Here is a 13973-nt window from a genome sequence, read left to right as displayed (position 1 = left end):
CTGCGTGGTTCCACTGGCTGTGCTGGTGGGGCTTGCTGGCCCTGCCTTGCCCTCCTTCTCCTCCTGCGTCTCCTCTGTGCAGCTTGTTGTTGTTGTTGTTGTTGTTGTTGTTGCAGTTGTAGCACTTGCATTGCTATCAGGTCCTCCAGCCCCAACATTGCTAGTCCTATTGGTATCATTGTGGAGTGTGACTGGGGCTGGTAGGGGTGGGATGTGCTCTTTTTGCACTGGGAGAGTCTGTATTGCCTCCATCTGTGCTGATTCTGTGCACCTGTGGCAGCTGGGTACACTGCACATGGCCATTTACGGTTGGTTCGCGGTGGCGGAATTAGCGCCATGGCGGTAAGGTACTTTACGGCCTTGGCGATGGCGTTAGGGGCATGTCCGCTTGGTTTGTGATCTGGGTAGCTTTGCGCCATGCCGGTAGTTACGGCATGGTGGGTCGCGTGCGCGCGACCTTGGTGCTGTTAGCGGCACCGTAAACTACGATGTCGCTAATTGCACTTTCGCAGGTCATAATCGGACCTAGCGGAAAACGATGCCGGTATTCATTTACCGGGATCGTTTTCCGCTTACCGCCTGGGTCGTAATGAGGGCCAATGTTTGACTGTTAAATCCACCTCTGATTGCACTCTGCAGGAAATATTTCAATACCCTTTTCTACCTTTAACAGATGTGCACCGTTTATACGTTGCCAGAGACATATTAAGAAATGCTCTTTTCTTGTGTTATTTTCAAGGTTTAATGATCAATCTTCTGAGAGCCAAATGTAAATTGGGGAAGTGGGAACAATCCTCCAGTCCCGCACCCACTCCCCCTCTGTCACTGATGTTATCCCACAGTAAATAACTTCAATTTCTGGTACTGCCTAAACACCTAGCAGTTATATCATATTTTTCAAACAAGACCCACAATACACATGATGTATTCAGTTTGCATACAGACATTGTTAATTGTTACTCCAATAGTATGATGTTATTAATGCAGCACTCATTTGCCCATTTCATGAAAAGTTCTGGCCAGGCAGCCTAGGCTTCCACACGGGCAATTATGCATACTATTTAGGTCAGAACCCCACTGGTAAGTATGCATGAGAAGATGATCTGAAGTTGGTCTATACTTGCCATCCTAGCTGTGATATGTTCAGGTAGGTTTTTGTTGGACCAACTCAGTGATGTGCAGTTTGTGTCCCTAGGCATTGCAAACACGGCTCCCACATCAGGGCATATATATTTTCACTTAGGGAGATAAACTGACACCAACAAACATTGGCAAAGCCAACAGTTAGGGCTTTTGAATACACATGGCTAAGGCATTTGCCAGGCACTGCCATATGGGTTCCACCTAGCAATAAGGTGGGAACATCTAGAAAATGGTGTGAGTACCTAGGCATATGATGTAATTGTCTGGAAAATGCCTGTGTAATACTTATACACATGTCAAAGTGGTTGACTTTGTGGTTGCTTGTTTTAGGATTCCAGTGCAAGGAACAGATGTGAGGACATCATGTTGCTTTTAAATCTACTCGCTGAAAACACACCATGTTAAGAGATGTTTTATTACAACAGGAGCTCATTTACAGAGGCAATTAAGTCATTGAACACTCAAAAGAATGCTTAGATATAACACAAGCAGGCCCAATACAGCACAAAGTTTGATGTTACTGTGTGGCGGAGCTAGCTCAAAGAGTACCCAAGAGGGTATGTTTCAGCAGGGAGGGGACAGGTGGTTGCTGGGAATATCAGAGAGATTAACATGGCAATGGATGGGTAAAGGACCAGACGCATCCAATGAATGTGTATCCCTCCTAACATCCTTTCTCCATCCTATCTGTGGTCCAATGCAATTGTTCTGGCTTACACCTAAATGCCTACTTCAATGCCTTACATCAAATCACTTTGATTTTACTACACTCTCCCCCTCCAGAATTACATTGTTCTTACTGTAAACCTTATTTGTTTCACTTATATTCAAGTAGTTCATGCAGCAGAATATATACTGTGAATGGGATTTGTAAAGGCTCTCAGTCTGATTAACCACTGCCATTGCTTCGGTCAGGCTTCCATACCATTATTTACTAATCAGCCTTGGCCTCTATGCCACTAATGTGAGCAGCCCTGCACAAACTGCTGGACCACAAGGCCTAAAAATGCTTGCGGTATCTCGTGTTCCAATGAATGAAACTTGTCAGGGTCCTCAGCCGTTTATGCACCCGGTGTAGAAATCTGTGTCTAAGCATCATCACCTGCCATTTAGTGTTTTCTACAGTTAACCATCTTATTAGGCATGATTGGAACAACAGTTATATTCCCACACATAAAAACCTACATTAAATTACAGAAATCTACTTGATGGGTTTGAAACAATAGCTACCTTATAAATGAGAGGTTTGAAATGTAAGTAAGATTAAAAGTGCAGTTAAAAAAGCAACGCAACATCTTGCTAGACAGTTGTAGGCTGACTTCTCAAGCAAGTGTGCTACCTTACTTGCCCTAGTATGCTCTGTGCTGTAGAGTCGCATGCGCAGGTGTGACTGGGCCCGTGATTGAATGTGCCACTGCCACCTGAGAGACACTGCCGACAGACAGTCCGAATGCTGTGCTGGTACCGGGCCCATGCCGTGTGCTGTGCCCGTGTTCACGGTGTCTTCTGACATATTCAAGAAAGACAGCCAACCAACCAGGTGAGGCGGGCTGTACTGCCTCCATCAGCAGACAGCAGCAGATGACCCAAGTGAGGCTGTGGCTGGGGCTGAGAGCAGCTGATGGCAGTAGCCATGCTTGAAAGGTTAGGGGATTATTTGTACGTGCGTGCCCCTCTTCCATTCTGCTGAGTGCCCCTCTTCCATTCTGCTGTGTGCTTCGGTAACCTCACTCTCACCCTATGCAGTAAACCTTTTCCAATGTGCTGTGATATTTTCTAGTCATCATGCTACAATGTTTTCCTTGTGTTGCTATCCTGCATGCAAGTGCTGAACATTTCTCTCACTATGATGCCATGTACTGTAATATTCTCCACCCCTGCTGCAATGTGTTCCCCCTGTGCTGTAATCGTTTACTGGCCGGGGTTGTTTAATGTGTTCTCCATAAGCTCTAACATTCCCTTTCCTGTGCTTTTTGTTCCCTGCCTGAGCTATACTGTAAAACAGCACCCTGTTTACCTAATATCCGCTCCTTGTGCGGTGATCCCCCGGCCCCAAACCGAATGGGGATAGTTATCGGGGTGTAGTGGGAATACTGGCAACCAATAGACCTATTAAAATGCACTTCAGCTCTACTATGCAAGACCAAATTAAACTGCTAATCCAGTACTGCCACTAACAGCCACCTCTACAAATGTAACTTACCATGACCTAAAGAAGCACCTACCTATGTCATTATAGCGGCTGACACACTTCTCTGCTAATGCACCTCTTTCCAATCCTGACCTCCCACACCCCCGCCATTCCAGTACGTTAGAGCCATACAACGCTCTGCCAGTGTGCCTCAGCACTGACCTCCATTGACGCCTGCTGTTCCATTACAGCAACTAGCGCAAAGCTTGTCTGATGGTCACTACTACTCCACCCTTACCAGCAGTAACCCCTTTGCTTCTATGACAGCAATTCACAAAACTGTGCTAATAGACCTCAATCCTAGCCGCAGCAACCCCTGTTGTTCCATTACAGCAGCTCACACACAGATCTGCCAATGGACCCTCCAACCTGGCTTGTAACACCTCCTGTTGTTCCATTACAGTCAGTGGCCCATTCACACGCAACTCTACCAGTGTATCTCAATCCTGGCTAGAAGCAACCCCCATTCTTCCATCAGACTCACTCCCGCAAAGCTCTGCCAATGGACCTCAATCCTGGCCAGCCGCTGCCTGATCTTTCATGCTTGTGGTGGGAGGTGAGGTCTGCAGAATCCGAGTGATTTGCCCGCGGCTGAAATTACTGCGGGCAAATCGTTCGCATGAGAAAGGTGCGAACTACCAAAGGTTTGCACCTTTCTCATGCAAATACACATACAAACACACACAACACACTCATAACACTCCCCCAACCACACCCCCAGCACACCCACACCCCCAACATTAACAAACCACACTTACCTTGTCTTCACGCTGGTTCCTGCAGTGCCAGTTCCCTTTCACTTCCGTGATCGGGAACCGACGCTGCAGGGTCCTTTTCTTCTCTTTTTTTTTTTTTAAACGGAAGGCTGCGGTGGTGTCCCCCGTAGCCCCCGCTCACTATACCATAAAGTATAGCCCCCGTTTCTTTTTTTATTTTTCTTTTTTTTATTTTTTTCAACGGAAGGCTGCGGGGGTGTCCACCACAGCCCCCGCTCACTATACCATGAAGTATAGTGAGTGGGGTGATGTGGGGGACACCCCCGCAGCCCCTGTTTTTTTTATAATGCTACCACCAAAGGTTCGAACTTTTTGTGTTCGAACCTTTGGTGGTAGCATTTTTAGAACAAAAGGTTCATGCAAACCTTTTGAGTCGGGAAAATCGTCCTAAACCAGGTCTGCATGCCCCTGGAGTTGGCCCTGATAACCAGGTCTAAGATCATGCTGTTTCTGGACAGGGAGGAGTTGTATGTGAGGGGGGTGTTCCAGCAGCCCCCCTCTGCCAACCCCTTTTCTTATCCAGTTGAATTTTTAATGCCTTAACATGGCATCTCTGCTTCTGGGCCCCTCTGTCACTGCGAGAACAATAACGCATTCCAGCGATTCCAGACTTTCTTTGGCTGCGGAGAGGGGCTGCAGGGTGTGCAGATGATGGCTTGGGCCCGCAGGTGGCACTTAGCAAAGAGCTTGCCCCCTTGTGCTGTAACATTCTTAGTGGGGGTAGTGTGCTCTCCCAGTGCTGTACTTTTCCAGCCACTAGCTGTAATATTCTCACTGTCTGCTGCACCATCCACTTCCCGCTGTAACAATGGCATCTTCTGCTGGTACAGTCACTCCCTGTGGTGTGCACCTCTCTTTCTGCACTTTAACGCCCCACCCTGTGTGCTGTAACATATCAGTGTGGTGTGATTTCCCCAAAACACTAGCACTAAATCTCTCCTTGCTCAGCAATCGTCGGCTAGTACATTATGCCCTGCCCACCCCCTTGCTCCAAACACTCTCTGTCCTCCCGTCCACTTCCCCAAACCTCCGGACTCCGATGGTATCTGCCCAGCTCATTCATGGGTGCCTGCCTGCCTTTGCAGTTGTCTTCTCTTTGAACTGGGAACCCCAACCCACAGCTTGTGCATGCTGTGTAATCCTTCAGCCCACTACTGCTCTATGGCTCCCCTGGTGTGTAAAACCCCAGCCCCATGCTGTAATATTTCTTACACATAAGAAAAATCCCCTTCCATATTATGTAATCCCTTAGCCCTGCTTAAAGCCAGTCCTGTGCTGTAGCATGACCTACCAACGACATAATTTGTATTTGCGCCAAAATCGTCCAGCCATGTGCTGTAATATTTCACCCTCTGCTTTAACAATCACATTTGCCATCACACCACCATGCTGTGGGATTCCTCTGTTGTAATATTCACTACACGCTCCTTAGCCTCATCTCTGTGCTGTTTTTTTATTAGTTTGGGTTTCTAGATGGTGCTTGCACCAGCTATAAACCCAAACTATTGCATTAAAGTATAGATGGGGAGAAATCAGCTATGAGGAGGGACACCCAGCGTGTAGGTGTTTGGTCATTTGCCCGCCCTGCTCATGATAATCCCTATGGCTATTCCCACCCAGTTCCTGTCCCTTCCCGCCAAACACACCTCCTCCAGAGAACTCTTTGACTTTGCTTTAAGCAAGCCTTACCATCAAACTTCACACTCAAAGTGCCTGACAGTGTTTTGTCAAAGGACCCTTCTGTGAGTTAATTACTTAATTGGAGTTGTAAACCCACTAGTGGTGTAATAAAAATGTCTTCACCATGTCTGCCTTTAGCCACTCTATTTATAAGCACTATGCATGCCCTTCACTTAAGTCCTGTTAAACATAATCATTGGTAAAGCCAACAGTTTTGGCTTGTGTATAAGTATTAGGCATTGGCAAGGCACTGCTAATAGGTGCCCGTACTCACACCATTTTGCACCTGCTACCATTAATAAAAAGTTAATACCAAAACTGCGGTACTTGGAAAGTGCTCTTGCCATGCCTACACAAACTGTTGACATTGCCAATGCTTGCTTTCAATATGATGGAATCGACCAGCCCTGTTTTACAGTAGTGCCCCTTGGTGCAGTATTATTTCCTGTGCACTAATATTGCTCGCTCGCGCAGCGAAATATGGAGCTACTTTGATCAAATTTTCCAGGGCCTCTTTTGGTTCCCAGTCCGGCCCTGCTTTCTAGGGAGGGCCAGGGGCTGGGCTTGGTGGGCGGGAGGGGGGGGGGCTGGCCCCCCTGACTCCCTGTTGGAGCTGGGCCTGATGTCTGCAGAAGCTTTCATTTTCGAGAGAAGCCAGACTGTGTGTGTGAGAGGTTGACGTGAACAGTGGATGGATCAGCGATTTCATCCCGCGTTTTGCTTGCTTTTCTTGGATCTGTTTTGCAATTGACGCTCAAAATGCTCTGGTCCCATCTCCAAAGGGAATCGATGTCCCAAAGTTATGGTGGAAAAGGACATGACATAGGAGTGCTTCTCTTCCCCTTGAAATCAAAGAAACTGGAATTACTGGCTTCGGGTCCTACTATGTTGCAAACATTTACAATAGGTTGTTACAGAACTTCGGAATTTATGAGCGTTGTCATTCATATTTATCTAGCCACTTAGGGTAATTCAGTCACAGAGGAAATGAAGTGCAAAAAAATAAGTAAGAAACAGTGATTGGATATTTCTCCCTTTCCATTGCATGTCAACATTACACAATGGTAAATAGGTAATTTATTTGCACTGTGGGTTGGGAGGGTGCAGGGTAAAACGACTGAGGGTCATAATATCACTTAATTTTGTACGGGGGAGACACATTCCGTCAAGGGCTATATGCAGGGGCTACCTCTAACCAGTGCCATGCATCAACTGCACTTCCCTCAGAGTAAAAAAGCATGACATAAGTTCTCTGTTATGTTGGACACACATTCTGATAATGAAGGTATTTGTGGTAGGAGGTGAGTTAATAAAATCACTATGCAGTGCCTGCTTACTATCTGCTTACTATCTTAAATGCCTCCTGCGTAAAAGACATATCTACAGTATAGTATGGTTAAACGAGGGAAAGTATAGATAAACTGCATCCATTAAAAGGTGTAGGAATGCACATTTCAAGGGAAACATGTGCGTAGGTTGTGGGACAAACGGCAATTGTTGTTGATGTGGAGTTGAGACCCTAACCTTCTTTCACACATGATGTAGGTATTACCAGCCGATGCCCTTGGAAGGATGTTGTTAAATCAATGCTGGAAATTTGGGGGCTGGTCAAAGGGTGCCACTTGTGTCTGATCCGAATAAAGAAAATAGCAACATCATGTTCAGATGTTTGGGTCTAGGTTCTGTACAGGCTAAGTTAAACTTGATGGAACTATTTCTTCGTGGCTCCGAGTCTTGGAGTATGAATAAGGGACATCATAAGAGTCAACCACTGAAAGAGATTGAAGGCTCATGGAACAACAGCGGAACATATGTTTTTTTATACTCAGTGTGACTCATATGTCTTGGAGTATGACTTGTGACTCATATGTCTTGGAGTATGAATAAGGGACATCATAAGAGTCAACCACTGAAAGAGATTGAAGGCTCATGGAACAACAGCGGAAAATATGTTTTTTTATACTCAGTGTGACTCCTCACTAACTGGTCAACATGCTGTTCTGAGAAAATAAGTCTGTGCAACATTTCAAGATCTTTTTCCAACAGTGAATATTGCCAAAGTGCATGTGTGGAATATAGTTGCTTCTTTCTTTGACAAAGTGTATACATTATCTCGCCAATTGTCTGCATTAATAGTGCATTCAAAAGTAAAGACCGAAAACGTACAGTAAATGAACATTTAAAACAAATACTTACACAGCCATGCTCTCAACAAGCTGATCAAAAAAGGGTTTCGTTTTGTGATCTTTATAATATTCTTCTACCATCTCACGAGTAAAGGTTATTTCCTTTATCTTTGACACAGTAAATCCAGCATCTTTGACAAGTTGCAGAATGTCCTCTGGAATAGTAAAAACAGAACCATTACATTTGGGCGTGTACAGGATTAGCAGAAAATTTAAATATTTGTAACCTTAATCTTCGACTGATGAAATCCAACGACTCACAGTCTCAGTATGTTGTTATTAAATTTTAAAAATGAACAACATTTGAGACATTATGCATTAATGATTAAACATGTTTTAGTAAGAATCCAGTTCTGGTGTGACTGAAAAGCTCAGAATTGATCCTCTAAAGGTTTTAGAGTGGGTTACGTGAAAGGGGAGAGATGGTATGGTGAACATTTTAACAACATATCAACAGACAAAAAGTAACATGTAATAAAGAAAATGTTTTTCACCGTAGTGACTCCTGTACTCCCTGTCCTTTCCCCAAAACCTTTATGCCTTCCCGGAACGTGTTTTGCAGAATGGTGCATTTGTCATACCTGACAACCTGATCCAGTGTTCAAATGTGCAGGGACCCCGTTTATGTATCTCCCTTCAGTTCATCATGCATCTTTATTGAGTCAACAGTTGACAGTAAATAATTACGTTAAGGACAACAGAAATACAAACTTTCTACAACATTTCCAAATCATTAAAGTGGAGTAATCATGAAGAGAAATTGTATTCTTCCTATTTTTCTATCATGTGTCCAGGGACCATCAATGGATGGACGGTGGCCCTAATAGCGCTTTTTGATTGTGCTTAACATACTCCTATGTTCTGTCCCTTTTCCTTCATACTTATGGGTGTATGTCCAAGGGGATGGGAGCAGAGCTCTTGCACAGCACAAGAAAGGGGACTTCCTCCTGTGTTGCTCGGTAGGGTGTGGGAACGTGGGCAGGGCAAAACCCACCAGTCCTTTTCTCTTTGTCAATGGTGTTGATGTCATAGACCCAGGCCACCCATTCACACACACTCCGGTACATACGTTAAGAAATGCGCAGACACGTCTGTGTGCTTCAGGGTCCCGGCGGCTACTGCCTACTGTGGGTTTCGCTTTATTGAACTCGCATGCGCGAGCCAGAACGAGGCTTGCGCATGCATAAACACATGCGATTCACTACGCAACATTCCTCCTTTTCTTTAAACGAAAACCAAACATAAATAAAACATGATATAACAACTCAACATTAGTTAACCATCACCATCTATACCATTCAGGGATCGGCGTCCATTATATAGTCTTGAAAACGGGCAGGACACCTTCATGTCTCTCTGCTCGGGTATCTCGCAATGGTGTCCTGGGCCGGACGTGGAACATCCACTGAGGGAGGGCCTCCTCCCCCATCACCATCTTCGGGTGTCGGGTTGGCACTTGCTTCTCCTGGCTCATTGTCCTCGTGGCATCCTGCAGATCGACGGTTCTCAAGCTTTTTAAAGTTCGACTCTTTACGCGTGACAGTTCCACGTCCATCTGCTGCAGTGACCATAGATCCTTTCACATGGGTCAGGTCCATAGGCTGGGGCTCATACGTAAGGGACATTTTACCCTCTGGATGTCGATTGCGCACCAATAGCGTATCTCCTATGGAGATGTTAGGTTTTTGTAGGTTTCTTTGGGCGCTCTCCCTCTCATTCCTCACCTGCTGCTCCTCCCGTACTTTGTCATTGTCAATTTCTCCTGGTTCTCTTCCTTCCACCTCGGGTGCAGCTTTTGAATAGTGCCTCTGCAGGCGAGACCCCGGTGGACTGGTGAGGGGCTGCCCTGTACTCCCCGAAGAATTCTAATAAGTTCCTTCACAGCTGCCCTCCCCATTCAAGGATATCCGGAACACTTTGTTTAGTGTTCGCATAAATCTCTCAGCCTCTCCATTGGCTCTCGGCCAGAGTGGAGTCACTTTTCGATGTCCAATTCCTTGGTCCTCCAGATACTTTGCAAATTGTTGGCCCTGGAACAGGGGACCATTGTCTGAGCATAGCTAATAAGGAAGCCCATGGGTTGCAAATATCTTTTCGATCGGCAGTATGGTGTGGTCGCATGCTGTGGACTCCACCAGTTCAATTTCCGGGTATCGGGGCCACTGGTCCACTACGGCCAGGAAGTAGGTGCCCCGACCTGTGGACCCAAAGTTCACGTGCACGGTGCCCCACGGTTGCTCACTTCTTTCCATGGACTGTATTGGAGGTCCCCTCTCTGCTGGACTGGCTGCTTGATATGGGATGCACTGATGCACATATTCTTCTACCCCCTCATCTAGGTCCGGGAACCACACCTTGGCACGTAAGCACGCCTTTGTCTTGGCCGTTCCTTTATGTCCCTTGTGTGCAAGGTCCAACACTTTGGACACCAGTGTGTGAGGTATGATAATCTTGCGTCCTCTTAGCATCAGCCCTTCTTCTGACCCTGAGAGCTCATTCCTGGGCTGCCACAACACCTGCAAGTCCTGCTGGGCACCCTTTTCTCTTCTGGTGTTGTTGGCCAGAACTCCTTTCCAATCTCTGCTGTTCATGGCCTCTTCAATGACTTGAAAGACCTTATCGGTTCTGGACGCCTCTACCAGTTCCTGGACCGTCAGTACCACAGGCATCACTGCCTCCACTACATAACGGACCATTTCTACACATTCCATCACTTCCACTTTCTCTTGAGCTCGGCCTGACCCCGGGTGGAGAGACAGATAGTCTGCCAAGTTGTTGGTACCTGGCCGGTACTGTATTCTCACCTCATATTCCATTAGGGACAGCATCCAGCGCTCTATCCGAGGTGGTGGCTTGGACGATCCGCCAGCCATAATGGGAATAAGTGGCTTGTGGTCCGTCACCACGACTACCGGCTTTCCTAGAATATACAGGCGTAAATGTTTACATCCCCATAGGATGGCCAACACCTCTCTTTCAATTTGCGAGTACCGTTTTTCTGTGTCAGATAGTTCCTTACGCGCATATGCAATTGGGTGCACCTGTGAGTCCGCCTGTCGCAGCACCGCACCCGAACCTACCGGGCTGACGTCCACTACTATTTCTGACTAATACTCAAGGTCAAAGTAGGCCATTGTCTCATTGCCCGTCAACGCTGCTCTGATGTCCTCAAATGCTCTTTGTTCTTTGCTGGACCATTCCCAGACAGCATCACTTCAAGTGAGGGCTCTCAACGGCTCTGACAGCGATGCCAGACCACGGATGAAATGCCCACAGTAGTTCACCATGCCCAAAAAGCTCCTGGCCTCCGATGGTGACTCCGGAGGATAAGTTTCTCAGATGTCTCACACTTTCTCTGGGTCAGGGGACATGCCACAGGCATGGAAGACAAATCCAAAATTCTCAATACAGTCCTTAAAGAACTCACATTTGCTCTTGTGTAACGTGAGGCCCAGGCTCTTGATTCTATTCAGTGTTCTTTCCAGACGTTTAATGTGTTCTGCCTCTGATGACGCAAACACCAAGATATCGTTGCTCAAGTTTATCATGCCCATTAGCACCGCGACGGCGCCCCTAATCACATTTTGGAAGACTTTGGCAGCTGACGAGATGCCAAAGCTTAGCCTTTTAAACTGATATAGGCCCTTGTGTGTCGTAAAAGTCAGGACTCAGGGTGTAGCTCCAATTGATGGAGGAGGTCCAGTTTAGAAAACACCCTGGCACCCTGGAGTTCACCTACAATGTCATCAAGCGTGGGTGTTAAGTGATGTTCTCGGCGGATGGCTACGTTAGGCAGCCTCATGTCCACGCATAGGCTTACCACCCCTGGCTGCTTGGGTTTTGCCGCCACCACAATTGGGGAGACCCAGGGAGTCGGGTCCTCAACTCTTTTGATAATGTCCATGTGCACCAGAGTCTGCAGTTCTTTCTCCACGTGTGCCCTCAGGTGAAATGGGATCCTCCTGTGTTTTAGAGCCGTTGGCCTCACCGACTCATCTATATGTAGGCGTATGGGTTCCCTTTTCAATTTGCCTACGCCTCTGAACACCTCTGCATATCGCTCCATGATGTGATCCATGTCCCTCAGATACACTGACATAGCAAAGTGTACAATGTCTACCGCTTCCGAGGCCGCACAGCTGAGCAATTAATTAGGGCTTACTTCCGTAACAAAGAATTTGGCCTTAATTCACTTTTGTCCGTGAGTGACAATCGATATGAATGCTCCTCTAAGAGGTAGGGGTGTGTCTACTCCGAAGGTGTATATTTTCGCTTTTGTTTCTTCAAGCGCTGGTGGCCCGGGTAGAGTTTCACAGTTCCCCGCAGCTAGGACACATCGTGATGCACCAGTGCCTATGAGAACCGGCATTGGCGTTGTTCCGATGCTGACTAAGCAGGTGGGTTCGCGTTCTTTCTTGTGCCAGAAGCTATGTTTGAGATGAAGAATACTTCTTCCTCCTCTTCCTCAGCAATGTCTAATTCTTGTAGGTCCTGCTCTAGCGCAGCAACATTCTTTGCCTTTCTTGGGGTGCCACTGCCAATCCTTGCCGGGCCTCTGGATGCGGCAACTGGTACCGCCGCCCTACATAGCATTGCGTAATGACCTGCTATCCCACATCGACCACATCTTCTCGATTTTGCTGGGCAATCCCCAAAATGGGGGAGATCATATCCACAATATTGACAGGACTTTGGGTGTGGATAATGCCCTTTCTGATGACCTTCCATTTCTTTCTGAGCCCACCGTTGTTTCTCGGTTGCTGAACGTCGTATCGTAAAGGCTTCCTCACTTTCCCCAGGTCGTATTGTTGCCTCCATAAGGGCACTTCTACTCTCCGCCAGTTCGTGCGCTCGCCCCATATCCAGAATTTGGGTGAGCGTCAGTCCGGGTTCACGGAGTACCTGTCTTCTCAGCTTCCCAGAGCTACATCCTTGCAGTAGTTGGTTACATATCATGCCTTCCTCATTTTCCCACCTGCATGTGCTAGCCAACTGCCTCAGCATGCCACAGAACTGGTCTAATGTCTCTTCACTTGACTGTCTCTTGGAAAACATGACAAATCTGTCAGAGTCCACATTTGCCAAGGGTAAAAAGTGATACTGTAGAGCTGTCTTGACTGCTGCATACGTTTTCGCTTGTGAGTTCAGCGACTCAAAGATGCAATGCACCTCCGAACCTGCCGAGTACAGCATGGTCGCCACCTTTGCATCATCATCAGTTTCGCCCGTGGCTCTGAAGAACATTTCTAATTTCTTCACCCATAGTAAGCACTTGGGGCCCAACTTTGTTGGGGGCCCAGACAGGTCAAATTCGGTCATGGGCACTAATGTACCTTGTTGTCTTCGTGGCGTTGACACCGGGCGACAGCTGCATCTTATTGGTCACCCATCTTCTCAGACTGCACAAGCACCCCCCCCTTTTGAGAAGAGGCTGCAAGTCTGTCACCTCCTGGATGTAGCAGCGCACTCAGGCCGTGGATGTGCCGTATCTTAGTCACCAACACCTTCTGGGAGCATCCACCTTCAAAATTGGCTCAATATTCGGCCCACACACATGAGATAGTCATGTTATTGTTCTGTATAATGTCATTTTTAATATCCTGTTTGTGGCCACAGCTAGCCACAAAGGGTTAACTGCAGATTTTCCAAAAATTGTGTCAGAATGCTTCCGACCGGCGCTCGAGCACCCGTGAGGGCCGCAACCGTCGAAGCACAGATCAAAATGGCGGCCGCGATAGCCCCCTCAGGATCGGCACTGTGCGAGCGTTAGATAGATCCTTATGAACTAGGAGTCATCAACCCAAGAATCCACCTTACCCTCACCAGTGACTTTCCTCGTCGCCAATGTTGATGTCATAGACCCAGGCCACCCATTCACACACACTCCGGTACATACGTTAAGAAATGCACAGACACGTCTGTGTGCTTCAGGGTCCCGGCAGCTACTGCCTACCGCGAGTTCCGCTTTATTGAACTTGCATGCGCGAGCCAGAACGA

At 47.1% G+C, this 13973-nt stretch overlaps 1 protein-coding gene across 1 annotated transcript in view; it reads right to left on the bottom strand.

Annotated features, from left to right (window-relative positions):
• Positions 1 to 13973, bottom strand: part of NME8 (NME/NM23 family member 8) — a 2398321-nt gene that overhangs the window by 598702 nt on the left and 1785646 nt on the right. Inside the window, exon 16 of the mRNA XM_069613833.1 lies at positions 7987 to 8131. Coding sequence (XP_069469934.1) covers positions 7987 to 8131 — 145 coding nt within the window. The remainder of the gene's footprint in view (positions 1 to 7986; positions 8132 to 13973) is intronic.

This window comes from Ambystoma mexicanum, chromosome 5p (assembly GCF_040938575.1).
Source record: "Ambystoma mexicanum isolate Mex_15411 chromosome 5p, UKY_AmexF1_1, whole genome shotgun sequence".
In the NCBI taxonomy this organism is placed as follows: domain Eukaryota; kingdom Metazoa; phylum Chordata; class Amphibia; order Caudata; family Ambystomatidae; genus Ambystoma; species Ambystoma mexicanum.
The sequence above is the reverse complement of the archived record's forward strand: the minus strand, read 5'-3'. Positions and strand labels throughout refer to the sequence as shown.